The sequence below is a fragment of the Neophocaena asiaeorientalis genome, unplaced genomic scaffold (genome assembly GCF_003031525.2).
Source record: "Neophocaena asiaeorientalis asiaeorientalis breed wild unplaced genomic scaffold, Neophocaena_asiaeorientalis_V1.1 scaffold70, whole genome shotgun sequence".
Taxonomy (NCBI): Eukaryota; Metazoa; Chordata; class Mammalia; order Artiodactyla; family Phocoenidae; genus Neophocaena; species Neophocaena asiaeorientalis.
This window is the reverse complement of record NW_020175410.1, coordinates 8,891,802-8,914,323: the sequence shown is the minus strand read 5'-3', so window position 1 is coordinate 8,914,323 and position 22,522 is coordinate 8,891,802. Positions and strand designations below refer to the sequence as shown.

Here is a 22,522-nt window from a genome sequence, read left to right as displayed (position 1 = left end):
TTCGTGCACGAACTTTTCTCGCTGTGAGTTCAAAATGAGACTTTGAGCTCTGGTTTCCAAACCCTATGCCTGATCCTCAGGGGACCTGAGCAATGGCCCCTGGGTGGTGGCAGCCTCAGATGATGGAGTGGCAGCAAGGCTGGCAGCCCAGGTGGGCTCTGAAGGCTCCTTCTCTTTGTCCTGGGCTCCAGAGACACTGACCTATACAAAAAATTCCGTTTTGAATCTGGTGATATCAAGTCAAAAAAGCTACTTTACTTTGGGGAACACTTAAAGAAAAGTTTCTCCCCAGTTCTTCAATATTAATTATTTCAATAAAAGCCCACGAAACGATGCCTCTCCTCTATGTCAGGCATTCCTGAATGCATAAGTTATGGATTTTCTGACCACCTCTTGGTCACACACATTTTTCCCACTGCCAGGCACAAATGCTTTTGTGCTGGGCCTTTCAGAGAGATCTACCTGCAGGGTACAAAACATGTGAGTTTGGGAGGAGTTCATCTTCATCCTTTTCTTAGTCAGTTGTATGAAGAGAGAAAATAACCACTAATTTCTTTGACCTTTTTTTTTTTTAATGGCCTTTTCCTCTCTGTTTTCTAAAACTAGAGAACTTAACAATATATTCCAAAATATCTACCATGAACTCCACCAATGTTGAGATTGGGAATTGAAGTGACAGAGGACAATAATACTGTTAAAATAAAAACAATAGCAGTCACTTCTCATCTCATCCTATTATCCGGACCCCAGCAAATGTCAAATGCTGCAGGATGCTTAGCTTCTAAGAAGTTCTGAGAAATGTATGCTAGCTAAGGGATAAAGGATTATAATTTCAAAAGCAAGTTTTCTGAACTAAGATTTCCAAGTTTCATCTAAATTTATGATATGTAATGAAACAAGGAAGAAAATGTGTTTTGCTTAAAAACTTAAAAAAAAGTCACATCAGTTATTCTTGACTACAGTTGCCAGGAGCTAGGACAATCCTTTATGGGTCTAATTAAGTTCTTTTTCTTTTTCCTTGGACCCCAGCTACATGAGGTTGAATCGATAATTCATTTCAGTCCTAGCACAGTGTGGTCATTTATCCTCGCAAGGCCCTCTCTTGTTTGTTTGCTTTTGTTTATTTATTTAAATAGGCAAATCTGTGAACTAGGTAAAGTCATTTTTGATGCTTCCTCACCTGTGGTTCCTGTCATCTTTTTTTTTTTTTTTGCGGTACGTGGGCCTCTCACTGTTGTGGCCTCTCCCGTTGCAGAGCACAGGCTCCGGACACGCAGGCTCAGCGGCCATGGCTCAGAGGCCCAGCCACTCCACAGCATGTGGGATCTTCCCAGACCAGGGCACGAACCTGCGTCCCCTGCATCGGCAGGCGGACTCTCAACCACTGCGCCACCAGGGAAGCCCCCCTGTCATCTTATGACCAAAGCCAGCTGTCATCATTAGCTGCTGTCTGCCACCTAAACTCTTCCACTGCTTTTGATTCTGTACCCCCACACACACACAATGCGGAAGAGCTAGCTAACTCTATTACTCATGTATGTATATTTTTACAATAATTAAATGATTATCAGAGCAAATATTTCCATGGGGACTGGTCTGGTTATCAGCCTATATAAAGGGCACTCAATTCAAATACAGTAGTGATGTTTCACTAACCCCAAACACATCTTTTGGTACAAATGGTGGTAGAACTCTGGGTCAGTTGGCATTCCTCTTTCTTTCAGAATGATCCTGTATATGCAGATGATGATTTGAATGTGAATTTTGTTATATTCATAGAACTACAGAATTTTAAGTTTAGAGGAAACATTTATCAGTACTTCATTTTCTATGGAGGAATCTGAAGCTCCAAATAATTAATAATCTAAAGCTTCCCCCAAATTATTGGTAAGTTAGTGGCAAAATTAGAAATGCCCTTTTCAGGAAAGAAGTACTGTTTTGTTTTGTTTTTTTGCTTGCTCATATTTCATTTGAAGCAAAAAATAAGTTAAAAGAAAAGCTTGACTGAGGAGTAGCTTATCAAACATAAAAAAGACAACAGACGTTGTGGCTACACTTGAGATATACTGTCAGGTGAGAATGTTCCTTTGAAGAACTTCACTGGGCAGCATGGTTCTCCTAAAGGAATTAACTCAGCCTCTAAATAACCATCTTGTTCAAGTCTTAAGCTCTCATAAGTCATTCTTTACCTCTTGTAAGTTTAGGAGTGTATGTTTTCTTTCTCAATCACGTCATTATTTGGGAATTAAAAAAAATAAATTTATTTATTTTAGGCTGTGTTGGGTCTTCGTTGCTGTGTGTGGGCTTTTTCTAGTTGTGGCGAGCAGGGGCTGCTCTTCATTGCGGTGCGCGGGCTTCTCATTGCGGTGGCTTCTCTTGTTGTGGAGCATGGGCTCTAGGCACACAGGCTTCAGTAGTTGTGGCACACGGGCTCTAGAGCTTAGGCTCAGTAGTTGTGGTGCACGGGCTTAATTGCTCTGTGGCATGTGGGATCTTCCCGGACCAGGTCTCGAACCCGTGTCCCCTGCATTGGCAGGCGGATTCTTAACCACTGCGCCACCAGGGAAGCCCTATTTGGGAATGTTGACTACTAGAACATTACACCTCAGGTTCTAGAACAAGTGAAATTTTTTTTTCATAAATGAGAATAATTTTATATTTTGGCTCCATGTGATTTCAGTTTATTTAAGCAAATACATAACTATATTATGTATAGTTTACATAATACATATTTATGTTATATATTATAGTTTTCCATTTTTATAATTTTCTTATTACAAAACAAACATGTTCATTGAAGGGAATTTACAAAATCTGGACAAGCAAGGAGGAAACTAGAAATCACAAGTGATTCCACTTCCCAGAAATAATTGTTGTTGATACTCAGGTGGTTTTTTCCCCAGTCTTTTTTCTATATGCATATATATATATTTTTTTTATTAATTATTTTTTTTATTATTATTTTTTCTTTGGTACATGGGCCTCTCACTGTTGTGGCCTCTCCTGTTGCGGAGCACAAGCTCCGGATGCGCAGGCTCAGCGGCCATGACTCACGGGCACAGCCGCTCCGTGGCATGTGGGATCTTCCCGGACCGGGGCACGAACCCGCGTCCCCTGCATCGACAGGCGGACTCTCAACCACTGCACCACCAGGGAAGCCCTCCTCTAGGCTTTATTATTTTATTTTATTTATTGATTTTTTTGGCCATGCCACAAGGCATGCGGAATCTTAGTTCCCAGACCAGCGATCAAACCCGCGCCCCCTGAAGTGGAAGCAGCGAGTAGTCCTAACCACTGGACTCCCGGAGAATTCTCTCCTCTAGGCTTTAATGTCATCATTTTACAGTAGGGAAAGATTAGCCCCTAACATACCTTCCAACTCTGAAAGTGGGATATAAGCCGCCCCAAACTTTACTGGCAGAATACACACCGAATTCATGATAGTGGCTGCTTCTAGAGAGGGGAGGAGGAAGGAGACTCTGAAGGAGAACAGCAAGGACTCTAAGTTTGTCTGAAGCAACAGTGATGAGCAGAGGGAAACACCAGTTATGTCTGGGTGGTGGGCACTCCAGTGTTTGCTATGTGCGTTCTCTGTTATTTTATTTTATTATAAATCTTAAACCTAAACACAACAGGCTGCCTATCAGCTCTGCACACTTCTGCTCCCCCCACACTGGCCTGCCTTGGAGGAGGTGAATGGCCCCAGCTCCGAGCAGGGCTCACACAGTAAAACACAGCAGAGGAGCCGGGCACATGAGGGGCCAACACCTGGAGGCCGGGCTGTTCCATGCAGCTGGACAGGCAGATGTGTTATGCTCAGTCCTTTCTAGCCTTTAGAGCAGATCTTTAAGGGGAGAAAACAGATTTCAAGCAGCATCCAAGAATGTGAGTATATGACCTAAAGAAGGATAACTGAATAGGTGCCACACAGTTCTAGAAGGTCCTTTGGTTTCTGATTTCCGAACATTTTCCTCATAACTCATTACCCAGAACCTTGCATATATTGCAGACAAGCTCTTTAAACTTGAGCTCCCGTCTCCCCTGGATGAGTGCTGATGATCATGAGTATTAGCCCATGTGCTCAGACTTAGCTTTTCCCAGCAGTGCAGGGCCTCGTTTCTCCTAGTCAGCTGTGGGGATTCTGCTCCTGCCAGCTGGGGCACGGCCAGGGCCTTCAAGGTGCCTGGCTTCGCAGGTTCTGACCTTGATTGAGGCTTCCCAGGTAATAACACTTCTTTGCCAGGTCTCTCAGCACGCAAGCACTTAAACTGAATGCTCTCCATTTGCATTTAAGGTTGCTGAGGGCTGTGAGGAACACCTTGAGTTTGGGCTGCACCTCCCCTGATCGCCTGCAGCTTTCCTACAGGGAAACTGCAGGATTTTATTCTGTCTAAACCCTCTCATACATTAGCATCATGTCCTCTATTCTGGCATTGCCCACTAAAGGTTTTTGACCGTTCTAATCACATACTTTTACAAAAGGAAGAATATTCTGGTAATAATCCCTTATTTTACAAATGAGGAAATGGAAACCTTAAGAAACAGGTGATTCACCCAATGCCAGGCAGCTGTCAGATCTCATTTCTAAGATGTCATTCACTGTTAAATACACTATAAATTTTAAGTCTAAAAAAAGACCACAGCATGCTAAGCAAATGCATACCAATCTCTGAAATAATAAAGTAGGAAAAGTATAAATTCTGGAGACAAGGAAATAAAGGATTTAGCTTCAGCATTGAGACTACAAGCCAAGTTTCCTGACTTCCAGATCTGGGATGGTCTTTCTAGATCAGTTTGCAATATGTTATTTTTTTCTGCTCCCTAAGAGAGGAACATCTTACATTCTAAGGCTAATAAGTCTATGATTAGCAATATATGAGGCTTCCACAGACACATCACCTGGCAATACTAATAATTCATTGTTATGCAGTTTATCAAGAAGAATTTGAGGGGCTTTTTTGACTACCACAATGAGAAAGTATTAATTTTACTTTATAAACAAATAAATTATTGTATTCACCAATACAACTGTATCTGTGTATGTGGCTTAGTCAAGGCCACTTACAAATAATTAGGTCTGATTTCAGGAAATCAGCTTAATTTTCATGTCAGTGGAGAAAATAAACTAGTATTAGGCTTAGTCCCAAGTTTTTTGAAAGCTTAATAAGTCCATGTATTTTGAAAGTATTGATTATGGACTTTGAATAGGCTACTGCATTCAATAGTGAGTATAATATGATTGAGCAACCTATGAAATTTTACTTGAATATGACATAAGGAGAAAATATAGATGTACTCAAATATTTGTGTCTTTTTCCTAATCTGTCATGGATACTCAGTACCAAGTTAAAATGTAGGCCATGGTACTAAAGACAGGTTTTTAAGAAAATTCAGCCAAAATGGAATCGTATATATGATAAATAATTCAATGATGTTATTTTTAATTTTAATTTTATTTTATTTTTAAAGAAGATGTTGGGGGTAGGAGTTTAGTAATTTATTTATTTATTTTTGCTGTGCTGGGTCTTCGTTTCTGCGCAAGGGCTTTCTCTAGTTGTGGCAAGTGGGGGCCACTCTTCATCGCGGTGCGCGGGCCTCTCACTGTCGCGGCCTCTCTTGTTGCGGAGCACAGGGTCCAGACGCGCAGGCTCAGTAGTTGTGGCACACGGGCCTAGTTGCTCCGCGGCATGTGGGATCCTCCCAGACCAGGGCTCGAACCCATGTCCCCTGCATTAGCAGGCAGATTCTCAACCACTGAGCCACCAGGGAAGCCCTCAATGATGTTATTTTTAAAAGAGCAAAAAAATAAAATGACACTATCAGCAAGTAATGGATAAGCTGAAGAGGATATAAAGAGAGATGGGATAAGAGTTTTGAGACCATATTATTAAATACTGATAAGAAATGATGAGGCCCTGATCTAAAGCAGTAGAGGTATTGATGAGGAGAAAGGAATTGAGAGCATAGATCGAGGGATGATAAGAACAGACCAAAGACCATAGTACCAACAAGTGGGGACGATACAGTGAGAACAGAGCTACAGGTGTATCCCAGGTTTCTTGCCAGGTACCCGGCTGGTTGGAGGGACCATACCCCTAGAAGGAAATCTGGAGGAGCAGCACGGTGAACGTATTCCATGTTGAATGCCTGCAGGGCATCCAGAAGAAGATGTGCACAGACAATCAAAATGTGAATCTGGGACCCAGGAGAAAGGTCTGGATTGGGGAGGCAGATTTGAGAGTTAGCACACGTGGCTTTGGAACTCAGAAAGAGAATATGGAACAAGAAGAGAAGCAGGCTAAGGACAAATCTCAGAAAAATTGAGTTTAATATGAAGGGGTAAACAGAGAAAGAAAAAACCCAAAAGCAATTGAGAAAGAATGCTCAGAAGAAGGACAAGGAGAGAGACAACTTGCAAAATCAGAAATAAGCAGCAGCACGGTGATACATGCAAAAGAAAGATTAGGTAAGAATATGGCAATAAAGATTTGGCAATTAAAGGGTTGTTGGTGACTTTTCCATCTGAGCTTCAGGGGCATATTGGAGGCAGCAGCCTGACTTCAGAGGGTTTCCCAGGGGAATGGAAGTGAGGAAACAGTGAGAGCCACAGGGAGATGGAGAGAAGGAGAGTGAGGGTGCATGTGTGGTTGTGGGGGGCAGAGACAGCAGAGACTGGCCTGTGGAATAACTTTATTATATAAACATAGCGATAGGGCAGTAGCAAAAGGGACATGTGAACTAAGAGAGGGTTTGGGAATTTTTTTTTTTTTTTTTTTTTGCCATACGCGGGCCTCTCACTGTTGTGGCCTCTGCCGTTGTGGAGCACAGGCTCCGGATGCACAGGCTCAGCAGTCATGGCTCACGGGCCCAGCCGCTCTGCGGCATGTGGGATCCTCCCGGACCGGGGCACGAACCCGTGTCCCCTGCATCGGCAGGCGGACTCCCAACCACTGCACCACCAGGGAAGCCCAAGTTCGGGAATTTTTGAGATGGGAGAGGCTGAAGCCTATTTCCTGACTCTACGGAAAGAGTCAGAAGTGCCGGCAGGAAAGAGTACCACAGGGAAGGAAGATCCTGGTCTTGGAAGAGGCAGAAGGGAATGGCCTCAGAACACAGTAGGGGACAAGCAGGTGTCACATCAGAGTTGAGGACAGAGCCCATGGTCAGGTCTGAGGGTGAAGGGACACATCCAACTCCATTATCAAGGCAGAACCTGCCTAAGGCTCTGGTTCTCGAAGAAATTGCCAGTGGAACCCTGGTTTCAGAAGTGGCCCTCTTTAGATGGATCTTGAGATGGAGTAAGAACACAGAAGGGTTGTGGAGCATTGAGAGGAAGAGATGGAAAAACTGAAAATGGAGATGGAGATCTTTGAGCAGCTTGTGTGATAATGAAAGGAGGGGAGAAATGCGGCCCGTGGAATGGGGACCAGGGATAGGGTCTCACTAAAAGAGAGGATGGACAAGGAGAGGGCAGGACAACCAGCAAAATCAGCCTGCTGTGTTAGTTTTCTGTAATTTACATCAATACAGAACATCCACTTCTTCCATAGAAATGAGGAACCGGCATGCTCGGCTTAAGGCTGGCATTGGACTATACATCAGGACCATATTAAATAGAAGGAGGGGACTCTGAGCTCCCCCTTGGCCTCCACCATGCCTCTCCACCTCATGCAGGAGCTACTCAGCGGGACTCTTGCCACACCAGCTTGGCTGTCACCTTCACTGTGTTGCTGTGGAATCACTCCTCATAGGAATCCCACAGCCTCCTTTCTACAGAGAGAAAAAAATTTCTGCTGCCAGTTATCTAAGTTATTTGCAATCTGGGGACAATTTTTCATAATACAAAAAAGAACCTTTATGGAAAGGGTAGACAGGGCTTCTCTCTGCTCTTTCAAGGGGGAAAGAAATCTGCAATACTGTTACAAGAAACTGGCTTCAGTGAGTAAACACTCTTTGCATTGACATTAATTATGAATACATTTAGAATGATAAAAAGTGACTTCATATATGAAATCCATATACTTATTTTTCATATATGAAATCCATATACTTATTTGCCTAATGGGCCATTACTGGATGTAGCCACTTGGTCTGATTAAATGATGTTTACTTGATTTAATTACCCTCTTCCCATTTGTATCTGGGAAATCTTTCCCCGACAGGCCACACCCAGAAAGAATAAAGGAACATCAAGTACCAACATTGTTAGTCCCATAAAAGATAAGGATTTTTTTATGTATACAATCTTGTTAATGATGGTATAGTTGATGCCTTTCACCGAAGGAAATCTTCAGATTTCTTTTTCTAACAGTTGGTATAGCCTTGGTTTGGTCCATAAGTATTTATTGAGCATCTACTGTGTGCAAGATGAAGCACAGTTTTAGGTCCTGAGAGACACAAAGTTTAATTAGACACAGATGTCCTCAAGGAATTTAAATCCATCAGGAAAGTTAAGGTACATACAGAAATAAGTATTAACGATGTTAAAATGTGGTAAATTCCAGAAGAAAGTATAAACTATCCTGAGATTTCAGGAAAGAGGCAGAATAGAATGGATGTACACATTTAGCTTCTCAAGACTGGCCTGAAAAGGCAACAGAGCTGGGATTGCCAAAGCGTTATGAATTTAGTGGAACCTGGGAAATCCTTCTGCTTTCCATATTTCCCAGTACATCTGTTTGTTGATGTATAGTGTACATCATGTTCATTCCACAACTAGATAAAATAGTTCAAATGCAAGTCCTTCTTGACTTAAATCAACCCATTGGCTTAGATTTCTCACAAAAGTGTAATAACTGATACCAGATTTTCCCCTAAAAACAGATTTTGATAGAAAGGAGAGGAAGAAGGAATACAGAGCTAGGTGTCTTAAGGAGTGATAGAAGAGACAACAGAGGGGAAATAGAGACGCAAAAAGGGAAACAGGGCTCCTGAGATTATTTATTTTGCAGTATTGCCTAGGGTAGGCTTGGGAACAATCTGAGGATTGAAAGGTTTTGACAGATTCATGTTACTTTAGGTGTTTCGATACTATAATTATACTTTTAGATAAAGGTGGGTGTGCATGCACAGATACATACATATGTTTTTGTATTTATGTGTGTGTGTACATTATATATACGTATGACCGATCTAAAATGTGAATATAAATGCATATACGTTTGTTCAGACTAAATATCTTTTAGGATTGTTCATTTTAAAAAATTCACTCTTACTTTGGTGCTTGTGCAAAGAGAGACAGAGTGAGAAGGTATAGAGACAAGAGGGACTTTCCAAGTTCAAGTTCATTACAAGCTCCCACTATCTCAGTCAGAGGGCCCCTAGGGAGATCCAACTGATACCCACCCTGTGACTCTTGGTGTTGCAAATCTAAACTATTTTGGATGTCCTCTTCTTATGCCCTCCCCTCCCCAGCTACTAGAATGCTTCCTCTGTCATAACCTGTTAACATCACTTTTCTCTCAGGGCATCTAACTTCCTGCATCATGACACCAGAGGCACAGGCTGTTGTCTCATTCTGTGCCGTTGCCTTGGATGTCCCTCAGCCACCTCCGCTTTGGTACAAAATAAGCCCATTATTTTCCTTCAGAGAACCCTACCCTGACTCCTATATTCTCCATCTCAGTGGATGGTGTTTCAGTTCACCCCATCTCCAAGCTAGAGATACAACTGTCCTCCCCAAACCCTCTCCCTAACCTCCAATCCATTCAGTCACTAAATCCTGTTCATTCTACCCCAGAAATGGCTTTCCAATCCACGTATCCCTTTATTCCAATGGCCCCTGCCTTAGTTTAAGGCCTCATTATCTCTCACCTGGACCATTACTCCTCTTTTCCCACCTCCAGTCTCCTCTCCCCGCCTCCTTCTCTTTATCGTTCATAGTGCAACCAAATGTGACCATATGACCCTTGCTTTTAAGACTCTCCTGCTTTCTCCTGGTTGCCTGGCCTATGGATGAAGTTCAAGCTCCTTAGCTTGACACATGAAGCCATTTATAATTCGTCCTCAAGTTATTTGTATAGTTTTAACTCTCGCCCTTCTGCCAGATACACCTTTGGCTCCAGTTAGATTGAACTTGTCCTCATTTCTTAAAATGCCATTCCCTTTGGATTTCCCCTTTGCCCCCACATGTTCCCTTTTCTTGGAAATACGCTTCCCCCTACTCTTGCCTTGAAAAACACTTACTTAGTCTTAAAACTCAGCTCAACACCACCTCCTCTGTAAAGGCTTCCATTACTCTGCCCTGAACTTAACTGCGCCGTCTCTCGAGCTTCATCCATAGCTCTGCTGAAGTTCTTAATACTTCTTGTACTTATCCGATCGCTGAGAGACCACGGACTTCTCCTGGGCAGGAACTGTGTCCTAAGAGCCACCCCTGAGCACTGCAGTAAATGATCAGTACATGCCACTGGAATTCATTGATTATGAGGAGAGCTCCGTTTGGGCACCACTTGCTGGGTGAAACCTGAGTTTGCTCTTGTGTAGGAAGTTTTTAGAAAGGGACACGGGTTGACTAAGGGAAGAACAAAGGGGTAACTCACACAAGCGGGAGGAGATGGACTGTGCACATTACTGTCTGTAATTTACTTTGAAATGCTCAGTAAAACCCAGAGTTGGCAAATCCCCATGGGCCAAATCTGCGTCTTCACCTGTTTTGGGAAATAAGTCTTATCCGAACACAGCCATGTTTGTTCATTGAAGTACTGGCTATGGCTGCTTTTGCATTTCAGTGGCAGAGTTGAGTCATGGCAACAGAGATCAAATGGCCTGCAAAACCCAAAATCTTTACTATATGGCCCTTTACAGGAGGGGTTTGTTGATCGCGTGATATAGACCATGTGATATAAATGCGTGTGTGAATTTCAATCTACAATCCAGGGGCAGTCTGTTGCCCTAATTGGAATGTCCCATCTCAAAGTCGGTTTGTATTTAATCAAATAGAAATATATTAGAGACCTTTCTGTCCCTTTTTGAACATAATATAAAAATCTTATGAGTCCTGTAATCTTGTCCCCGTAGGAATGGCATCCTAGGCCTGGCTCCTGAATGGTTCTCAGGGCCTTAGTCCAACTATACAGTTAGCTGAATCCTGATGCTTGAATACTGTTGCACTGGCTCAAAATGAGTCTTTCGTGTCTATGAAGACTTCATAAAAGGACAGCACAGGGACTTCACTGAGCGTACAAAATAGGGACACACTGCTGTGTGCCTGCTTGCTAGACGATGTCCATACATGTAGTGAACCTCAGTCCACAGCTGCTTTAGTTGTAACTTGGTGGGGAAGAGACTACAACACTCACTTAGCAGTAACTATGAGAGGCTCTCCAGTTTTCACCTAAAAGAAACTAACAGTTGCTTGTGACCTGATCGGCTGAAGTCAGTTCCCAGAAGCTTGCTCTAAGGACGATCACATTTGTCTCAATACATTCAGGAGGTAGTTCTCTCACGCATAGGTGATTGGGGAGCTCTGAAACGAAGCACCCACCTTGTGCGATATGCATGCATCGTTTCCCTCCCTGTCCCCGCTCTGGGCACAGGCAGGGGAAGCTCAATGAACAAGAGCGTGGATTGGAAGGTGGGAGAGTGCAGGCTGAGCATGTGTGCACTTGGAAGAAACTTGAGAGGGTGCAAAGTGGGGAGTGGATACACAAACAGATGAGGGAGAATTGTGACCCCATACAGAAAGATCTGCCAATGTTGCAAGGGAGTGATTCAAATAGTATAGTATTAATCTGATCTAATGTACATGATTACTTTTGGTGGTGGCAGGGATGTAATATAAAAATATTATTTGTAACATTTAATAAATAATGATAAAATATGGAAATATTAAAAAATCTCATATTCAAGCTCATAAGCCCCAGAGGTATTTCAGAACTAGAAATCTGGAGACAAAAGCCTGCTATTTAGAGCCAAGGACCTGAAAACATCCATACCTCAGTTGATTCTCGACAGCGTGGGGAAAGGTTGTCTTTGATGTAAAACAGACTGAATACATGATTTTAGGCTCACAAATTAAGCAAGACAGTTACTTACGGACTCAGAAATTTCTTTCCGGGGTTCTGGAGCGGATTCAGTGAGTTCTTCCCCCGATATCCCAAATCCAGGTTGAAACAGTGGTGAACCCAAAATATGAGAGGTAGGATTTAAAATCCTCACAACTTTTTTTAAACAATTTTTGCCTCAGGGTGTCTATCTTTAAAAGAGAAGTAGAAAAGGGAACAGGAGGAGCAGTGAAACATTACTCAAAATCTGTTTAAAGAGACCTTTTGGGGGCTTCCCTGGTGGCGCAGTGGTTGAGAGTCCGCCTGCTGATGCAGGGGACACGGGTTCATCCCCCGGTCCGGGAAGATCCCACATGCTGCGGAGCGGCTGGGCCCGTGAGCCATGGCTGCTGAGCCTGTGCGTCCGGAGCCTGTGCTCCGCAACATGAGAGGCCCGCGTACCGCAAAAAAAAAAAGAGAAACCTTTTGCACTCTCCTTAAAGTAAACAGACACTTCCCCATCACTTGAAGTCAACCACTAGGGGAACAAAATTTTAACGCATTTTTACCTCATCTGTAAGAGGCCATCTAAAATAATTTAATTATTTAATTTAATTTAATTTAATAATATTCGATGGCCCAAATAGGCAAAGGAATGACTTAAATGCTTGTTATCCAAAGTGTCTGTCTGTTATCTGTGAACTACTCTGTGGAAGGGGCAAGTCTAACCCATAATAAGTTTAACAGGCAATTACCTCTGGTTTTGGGAATTGCAAAAAACCAGCCAGTCCAAAAATATATCCCTCATTGCCTAGAACAAATTAGTAACTCCTTTGATTAAGATGATAAAGCTCTTCAATGATTAAAATATAACATGTCTCTGAAATGTGTAATATTGCTGGCCATTCTAACACATTAACAGCCCAGTGAGATTGAATAGACCAGTCGCCCAATAGGGTGTTAAGGAAATGGGAGCCCAGGTTAGAAAGGTCTGGAGAAAGAGGGAAAGTGGGAAGGTTCTGAGCATGGTCTGCTCTCCTTAGGGCCAGGCGTGCTGGTACCTGGGGTAGGCTGGGAACAGCATGAGGCCATGTCAGGCCCTGCTCCCAGATGAGTGGAGAAGGAAGGATGGGGTCAAACTGAGGCCTGCAAACACATTAAGTATAAATTTTACTTATTTCACAAGCTTTCTGGATGTGGGCCCTGCCAAAATGTGTTATCAGTCTCCAAAGAACTGGAGTGTTTCATTGTAAAGTGATGCCGATCACTCCCAATCACGGTGAGTTAGTGTCTTGGCATGGCTCGTCAGGAAATGTCAGTTCACGTGAAGGGTAAAGCAGCATAGGGAAAGCCATCAGATCAGCACTGAGTGTATGAGGAATATTCAGCATGTTGTTCTTTAAGATAAACTCCTGACGTCAACTTGTTTACTCTTCATTATCTGTTTTCATAAGAACAGAGAATAGAGAATAGAAGAGAATAATCCCAGTTACCTCATCTCTTTAGATTACCATCCCTGTTTTCCACTCATTCTGCACTTCTTAATTCATTTTGACTCTATGGTTATTTTCTGTCTTGCTGCTGGCTGCTCCATCTCTTATCCAAGTTAGGTAACTTTTAGAACATGAACTAATCTTAGCAATGCCCCCAGATCCTGTCCTTTCTTTTTAGTCCTTCAATTGCAGCTACCCGAGTTAAACAACTCCAGGGCCAACTCAGCACTTACTACAAATGAGTAAAGACAAGGGACTGTACTCCCTGAATGAAATACTAAACGTCTTTGTCTTCCAGAGTTTCTGTGTTACAATTTAATGCCGGTATATGCCTCATTGGCCTCTTGATTTTCATTTTTGGTCAGGATAATCCCGTGATGTGGTACTTGGAAGGACAGTGTGAATTCCTTTCCCCTGGAGCTGTCTTACATTGAAGGGTAACAAAGTCATCAAATAGATTAAACATGCTCACTGTCTGGGTCGGTAGCAATTAGATTCATTTCTTTGTGGAACATCTTGAAGTTGGGGTCATTTCTCTTCACCACCCCAATCACAAATATTTCCACATCGATGTCACTGGCATCCTTCACCACCTCTGTCAGATTCTTTTCATCTCGCCTATCTGTCTGCTCATCAGTGATGACCAAGGCCACCTTCTTCACACCCAGCCTTGCGGCTTCGAACATGCGGTTGGCGGCATGGAGAGCTGTGGCTGTGTAGGTGCCTTCTCCCAGATACTGCATGTTGTCCACGGCCCGCTTGAGGTCATCCTTGCTGGAGAACTGCGTCAAATGATCCACCTCCTCTACCTTATGGCCATAGTTGATTATGCCTACGCGGGCCGTGGCAAGGTCCAGCGCAACTCTGTCAGTCAGAGTCTTCACAAAGTTTTGATAATCGGGAAGTTCTCCGGTCCCACACTTTCTGAGCTGTCAATCACAAACAGCAGCTCTAGCAGTGCCTCTCTGCATTTACGCCCACAACCTGAAACACGAATGTTGACATAGAAACACAGTGGGGTTGAAAATTAAAACATCACTGCTTGATATCAGGTAGGTAGGGGGAGGGGGGAGAGGGGCAAGGATGAACCTAAGACTAGATTGTAACCTTCCTTTTCTGTGACTGTGAACACAGCTGACGATTGTCTCCCTTCTGGTTTCTATACCTGACTTTTAAAAAAAATGATATACCACAAAAAAAAAAAAAACCCTCCCCCCCCACAAAAAACCAAAACGCTGTAGAGGATAAAACAATAAACAGCCAATTTCTAAGATTAAAAAATAAAATAGTATATATATATATTTTTGCGGTACTTGGGCCTCTCACTGCTGTGGCCTCTCCCGTTGCAGAGCACAGGCTCCGGATGCGCAGGCTCAGCGGCCATGGCTCACGGGCCCAGCCACTCCGCGGCATGTGGGATCCTCCTGGACTGGGGCACGAACCTGTGTCCCCTGCATCAGCAGGCGGACTCTCAACCACTGCACCACCAGGGAAGCCCTAAAATAGTATTTTTAAAAGATTCAGCATCCCTGTGTATGCCTTCCTGATTCCATTTCCCTCCTCCATAAGATATAACCACCATCCTAAATTTGCCCTTTATCATCCGACCATTTGTATTTAATCGGAATCTGAATGCTAATATTTCAGTCTTCAACCATATCCTTACGTGAAAATGAATACTTGCTCATTGGCGTGGCCAATGGGTAAAGTAATGGGATGAAACATTTTAATTGTGGGGGAAGGATTCAGGTCTTTAACTGGACCCAAGAGTAGCGGCCCCTAGCTACTCTGGTTTATGTCCCCAGTCACGCCCTTAGTGACCACTAAAGTGGCTCCGATCTTATCAAGGAGGCCAGCAGTCCATCCATACTGTGAAACTGTTCCAGGGAAATGATCTCAGAACACTGGTCAGTAAACAACGTCTGTTTAGGGTTTATCATTCAAAGCAGTTGCCAGAGTTCCTTGGCAATAAAAATTATCAGGGTTCCACTGGTGTATTCATATCCTCATGTTGCCCAGCAGCCCTGCCACGATAAATCCTCAGGAAACTGGCTGCTAGTTTACAGCGCTTCTAGAACTCAGGAGCAGTGTCTAAATCGGCCTGTCACCATAGAGAGTCCCAGGCTGCTTCTTAAGGTCCGGAAGTCTTTTGGAGGACAAGTCAGTTCTGGGGTTCTCTGTATGGAAGGATAATGATATTCCTGCCTCTGTCCATTTTCAACACAGAAGTTACCTTCATTATCCATTAACTGCTTGCCTTTTGGCTAGTCTTTTTGCTTTACTTCCTTGTTCTGGTAACTCTGTTTTAAGTCTATTTCGCCATAGAAGCACTTAGAGTTGTGACACAAGATGACCTCTGGACTCTGCCCTTTTGCCTCTGAAGCGGCAGGCGCTCTAGACGTAGGGCTCAAAGCTCAATTTAGAAAGACTTTTTGCTTCAGGAAAAACACAGACATTATCATCACCAGCTAGGCTGGATTCACACACCAGTTAGGCCCCTGTAGTCCTGCCTCCTTTGTTGTTCTTTCCTTCTCAGGTTCAGGTAAATGTCACTGAATACAGATGAGCTCTGTGCTAACAAAAGGCCTGGCTGCCCACAGACCCAACTATCTTCACACTTCTTAACTACCCTGGGAAAATGACTTTCTTTTCTTAAATCAGGATTCCCACATCCCCTCACACTGCTTCCTTTCAGTTTCCCACAGAAACTGAAAATGAGCTTGAAACTTTCCCACGAGCTCTACAGTATACGTATTCTGGGTGAGCACATTATCTTGACAACACAGAACATAGTGGGGTTGGTACTTTAAAGTGATGGGTTTTTTCTTGGTCGTCAAATCTTACCACATATTTCAAAAATAAGCTTGATGATTTCTTCTTTCTGGAGGAAAAGAGGAAAATGTATTAATTGTGTGACCATATTTTTTCCTATAGTCATGAAAGGTATGTCTTATTATAATCAGCATTGGGCTATTTGACTTAATCCTTCCACTGCAAATAAAATACATAGCACAGGGGCTTCCCTGGTGGCACAGTGGTTAAGAATCCTCCTGCCAATGCAGGGGACACGGGTTCGAGCTCTGGTCCGGGAAGATCCCACATGCTGTGGAGCAGCTAAGCCCATGCTCCACAACTACTAAGCCTGCGCTCTAGAGCCCACGAGCCACAACTGCTGAGCCCATGAACCACAATTACTGAAGCCCACACACCTAGAGCTCATGCTTTGCAACAAGAGAAGCCACCGCAATGAGAAGCCCATGCACTGCAACGAAGAGTAGCCCCCGCTCGCCACAACTAGAGAAAGCCCGCGCGCAGCAACAAAGACCCAACACAGCCAAAAATAAATAAATTGAATAAATAAATAAAATACATAGCACAGAGGTTAAAAGTTGCCTATAATATATCAGAATTGAAATGTGTTTGAGCTATGAAATGTAATAACTCAGACTTGAAGTTCAAATTGCAGCCAGTATTTATCAGCTGTGTGACGTTGGGCATGAAGTGACCTAACAGTGACTGTGTCTCAGGGATGTGGTGGGATTAAATGAGGTAACACACACACAGGGTCTGGCCCCACAAAAGATGTAATACTTACAGTCGGCCCTCCATAGCCATGGGTTCTGCATCCATGATACGGAGGGCTGACTGTACTGCGCCATTTTATATGCGGGACTTGAGCATCCACAGATTTTGGTACCTACCGGGTTGGGCGTGGTGGGCGTGTCTGGGAACCAATCCCCTGCAGATTCCGAGGACAATAACGGTGTGGGCAATGTATGCTTTCAGTTACATGGTTTAACCCACATGTGCTAACAAACCAGGACAAGCACCAGGGCCCAAAGGGATCTCATCCAATGCTGTATTCCCTCCTTTTTTTCTGTACCAATCCCCAAATTTGCAAGTCTTCTCTCCAGTTTCCTAATACCCTCACTTGGGCTCTTCCATGAAACCTCCCTGGGTTCCTGGATGCTCCTTCCAGGTCCCACTGCTCACCAGCTCCATCAGAAGGGCCTGAGATGAGCTGGGTACTAGGAATCAATGTGCCAACATCCTGCCCTGCATGGCATGTTTACAAATGCCATGGGATGAGACTGGAGAAGTCAGGATTCTACATCTGCCAAAGACATGAAGCTGACAGGGATGATTAACTTAACAGATGAGAGAAGCAGAAGCCCAGAAGATCTCAGCTGGAAAGAGCAGTGGACCTGTTCTAAGAAGATACAATGTAACAGTTGCAAAAGTAAAGTTTTAAAGGAGAAAACCTGTAATGACAGAAGTGAGGTGAAGGTGACATAGATGGTAACATGGCTTAACAGAAGCATGTACAGAGAATATTCAGGGCATTTTAATTTAATTTCTTTTTCTGTAAATTGAGTAAAAGCCAATGATTTCAAGTGGCTATACAAAAAGAACTCCCAATGTGAGATTTAAAAAATTATATGAAATGAAGGAGTCAACAGTTACCTTTTTTTTTTAGGCTTTGTCATGCTTTTTCACATTTAGAGAGACATTTAATAAATCTGAAACTAGAGTATGTCTGGAAAGGGGAAATGTCTATTGATATATTTATATTGTTATCTAGGAAGGGGAGATGTTATGTATTTAATATACTTGTGTTTAATTTTTTACAAGTGGAGAAAATACTTTTCACTAAGTTTTATGATTATAGTTTTTCACTTAACATTATGTAGTAATTAATTGCCCATATTATTAAGTATTCTGAAAAACTTGATTACTCATGTCAGATGCATGGCCATTTTAAGGTTCTTGATGCAGACTGCCTTACAATCCTCCAGAAAAGTTGTAGTAACTGACGCCTCTAACAACAGTATATAAGAAAACCCGTTTTGTTTTGGAGACACAACACTGGTTATTATTATATAATCTTTGCCACTTGATAGAGCAAAATATCTCATTGTTTTAAATTACACTTACTATTGTGAGGCTGAATTTTATATGTATGTTTCCAAGTTGTATTCTCTTTTATGCACAGTCTTTCTTTTGTTCGTTTCTTTCTATTAGAATGTTTGTCTTTTCTTGACTTGTAAGAGCAATTTATATATCAAGGTTGCATTTTAATTCTTTTCACTGTGCTTTTATGGCATAACTAGGTCTAATATGCTTTAAGTAGTCATATATATGTGTGTTTGTGTGTGTGTGTGTGTGTGTGTGTGTGTGTGTGTGTAAATCTTTTCCTTGTATTCTTTGCTTTTAAGTCACTGGAATAGTTTCACCCTTTCCATTAAAATTGCTGAATGACCACGTTGGCTACTCAGTGCCAATGATGAAGGCATCAAGTTTATACCCCTCAAAGGACTCATGTTTACATGAGTCTAGTAAGAAGGAGGCAAATAAATAAATACTTTTGTAAGTACTATTCTATTGGCTTGGAGCTAAGGAACCACGCTGGTCTGCTGGCAATACCAGGGATGGGAGAGTGGGTGTGGGCCTGTGGTCCAGGGATGTTAGGCAGACTCTGACCGGGGTGGGGTGGGGAGAGGAGGAGAAAAAGCTTTCCAGGCAGAGGACGGAGCACACAAAGTGCAGTGCACTGGAGTACTTGATTAAACTTGTGGCTCAGGGAACGTGACTGAAAGAATGACAGGAATGTGAAAGACAGATGGACTTTAGAAAGCCTTTGTGTCATGCTGAAGAGTGTGGACTTATCCTGAGCACTGAGAAGAGACATGGTCCGTAGCAGAGAAGAAAGGTGATTGTGGCAGCCAGTGGAGGGGTCTGAGGTTCCTGTATAGTTCAGGCAAAGAAGATAACACTAGGAAGTCGTGGTGGTATTGATGGATGGGAAGGAATGACCTGGAGGGACATTTCAAAAGGAGGTGAAGGGGGTTGGTGAGTAATTGGAAGGAAGGATGAGGGAAAGGAGTCTAGGAGGCAAATGATAACGGCGCCGCTCTTTGAGATAGGGAGGGATGGAACAGGGGCAGGTTGAAGCTAATGAAGGTCACTGGTTCAGCTTGATTCTGGCTGGGTTTGAGGCACCTGTGGGACACCCAGCTGGCGATGTCCAGTAGGCAGTAGGATGTGAGGTCTGGTGCACAGGAGAGGGGTTCAAGCTGGAGGCAGATTGAAGAAATGCCAGTGTACAGTTGGCTGTTGAAACAGGGATGGCAGACGAGATTGCGTGGAGCAGAGCTTCTCTGCCTTTTTTAACCCCTCCCTACCCCCTCTTGTCAAGCATATTCTTTTCTATATTTATAACATAAAAAGATTTTTTCATTCTCCATAGAACTTTACTGTAATATTAAATTAGCCTTTTCAAACTGTACACCCCCCCGCTTTTTTTTTTTTTTTTTTGCGGTACGTGGGTCTCTCACTGTTGTGGCCTCTCCTGTTGCGGAGCACAGGCTCCGGACACGCAGGCTCAGCGGCTCCACGGCATGTGAGATCCTCCCGGACCGGGGCACGAACCCGCGTCCCCTGCATCGGCAGGCGGACTCTCAACCACTGCGCCACCAGGGAAGCCCCACCCCCCTGACTTGGATAGCTGTCCCTCCCTGAGGGTTTAAAGACTGGGAAGAAAAGACTGAGGGGAGACACTGGGAAACACTGACATTTAAGGGACATACGGAGAAACAGTCTTTCTGAAGCAATTTGGTGTGAATGATTAACAAACCTGAACTCCATCAATGGTATTTGCCTGTTAAAAGAGGGCTTTGTTAGTCTGGACTGAATCTGCCACTGAGAGTGTTTGGGAATATATTTGATCCGGGAGAGAATGGGGTTGGGGAGAGGAAAGGTGCCTTCCAAGAACGGCCTTCATGGGGGAGCAGCCGGGATTTGGCGTCAGACAAGCCAGCTTTGGCTCTATCTAAGGGCTCTGGTACTTGTTATTGAGGTGTCTTGGGGCGTATCGTTCAAGCTTTCTGTGTGACTTGGCGTGCCTTTATCTGGAGGGAAGACACTGCTACCTACCTCATGGGCTGTCATGTGGATTCATGTGGGTTCTGGGCGAGAGGGGGCCGCGGCTTATAGCCTGTCCCCTTCTCCCTGCACCCTCTCCCCACCGGCCCTGTGCTGCACCGGGCCTTAGCCAGCACTTATGAGGTGAATCCAAGCTCTGTCAAATCCCCCCAGATGCCTGCCCCTTGGCCACCTCGTGCATACAGGTCAGTGCTGTCAGCTTCCAAACTTGGGACATTTGGGGCAATTCTGAGACCCTGTGTATCCAGAGTGCAGTACAGAGGGGGGCGTGCGCTCAGGGTGGTCACTCCTCACCTGGGGGAAGGGGTGTAACTGGAGAAGGACTAGAAGTCCAGGGGTCCAGAGTGGGGGCCGTACTTTACATGGGCCCCCCCAGGCACCCTGCAGTACTGGGTCAGAGTGGTATTGATATGAAGGAGCCTGTCACATATTAGAATCTCATTTAATGCTGACCTTGGCTTTCTAAATGCTACAAAAAGGGAAGAGTGAAGGAAAAGAGAATTGACATCAAACCATGCCTGATTTTGTCTGCTCTGGACCCACATATCACTTTTATCACAGCATTTATCAAACTATAGGTGAACATCCTTTGCTTGTCTTTCTCTCCCGTTAGGCTGTGAGCTCCTTGAGTCCAGAGACATAGTCTCTTACTCTCAACTATTCCCCCAGTGCCTGTCTTAGATCCTGACCCAGGGTAGGTGCCCAATAAATGTTGGTGAAGTGAATGAACAACTGCATGGATGAAGGAAACCAGTTCCCCTCTCCATGTTGGGACAGGAGGGAGGGTATAAGCCTATGGGAAACATTCCTCTGGGCATTTTACATATACCCTCCTCTGCTACTTTAGGGAGAAATTGCTGCATATATAGCTGCTTCACCCTCCATAGGCATCTGGGGAGGGTCTGACTTCTGGTGGGGAACAACAAAGAGAAAAAGGCAGATGGGCCATAAAACCATGCACAGTTCTGTTTGTCACATGTCCAGCTCTCGTCTTCACCACTTGAACTCCCACCCCTGGGTTTTCCTGGCACTATACATAAGGTCAACATCCCCAGACCATGACCCACCAAAGAATCAAAAAGGGAAAAAGCCTACTTAGTGCTCTGTGGTGACCTAAATGGGAAGGAAATCCAAAAAAGAGGGGATATATGTATACATATGGCTGATTCACTTCGCTGTACAGTAGAAACTAACACAACATTGTAAAACAACTATACCCCAATTAAAAAAAAAGGTGGGGGTAAGAGAAGGTCCCTATCTCTCCTCAACTCCAGGAGATGTAGTGTCTCAATGTTAGAAAGGAAGAAGTAGACTTTGCTATAGAAATTCTAGAACTTTCCCATCCTGTGGGACTTTCAGGGGTCAGCTTTTTATTTGTAGTGCTGCAAACAAAAGAGAACAAAAGAGAGAAGAACAGGGAAAGTTTGTACATCATCACAAATATTTGTTGAATAGGTGAATCAGTACAGAAAAGTAATCCCAATTTTGTGATTGCTGTTGTCCTCAGAGCACTTCTTAAAGGAACTCGTTCAGGAAAAAAAGAGCCCCCGTGCTGAAATGTGAAGGATCATGTACAAGAAAAAGTCCCTTGCTCATTTGGCTTCTTTGAAACAGTTCACCTCCTTGTTAACCTTTCTACCCGGGGGTGGGCAGTTATATCTCTACCACAAGGCTGGATAAGGCGCTGGGTGTTACGTCTCCCTCACATTCGGGTTCAATTACCTCCTGCATCTATGTCAGCACTAATTCTGTGTCAAAAGAAGTCACTTCTAAAGCTAAAACACAAATGCAATCATTTTGTGAGCACAAACCCCTCAATTACACTCCAGGAGTGATACTCACTGTCAGTCCTCGGTCTCCTCTTGGACCCTGTAACCCCTACTTAGTGGAAGAAGAGTAACAGTCAATGTAGGTTGGAAGCAGTTACTGTGTACAGTTACCATAAGATGTTAAAAATCACTTCTTGCCTGTTTTCCTTGGGGTCCGGGATCTCCAATTTCCCCTTTATCCCCTTTCTTTCCCACATCGCCCGGTTCTCCACGTTCTCCCTTTATAATACAATGAAAAGATAAGCTTAGAATGTGAATATTAACGCCAAATAAG

General features: G+C 43.6%; 1 protein-coding gene across 1 annotated transcript in view; it reads right to left on the bottom strand.

Moving 5' to 3' along the window:
• COL28A1 (collagen type XXVIII alpha 1 chain) overlaps positions 1-22,522 on the bottom strand; it is a 156,924-nt gene that overhangs the window by 5,610 nt on the left and 128,792 nt on the right. The window contains 9 exon segments of the mRNA XM_024767109.1: positions 63-201; positions 12,037-12,136; positions 12,138-12,192; positions 13,907-13,937; positions 13,939-14,369; positions 14,372-14,461; positions 16,322-16,358; positions 22,262-22,297; positions 22,387-22,467. Of these exon segments, the coding sequence (XP_024622877.1) occupies positions 63-201; positions 12,037-12,136; positions 12,138-12,192; positions 13,907-13,937; positions 13,939-14,369; positions 14,372-14,461; positions 16,322-16,358; positions 22,262-22,297; positions 22,387-22,467 (1,000 nt within the window).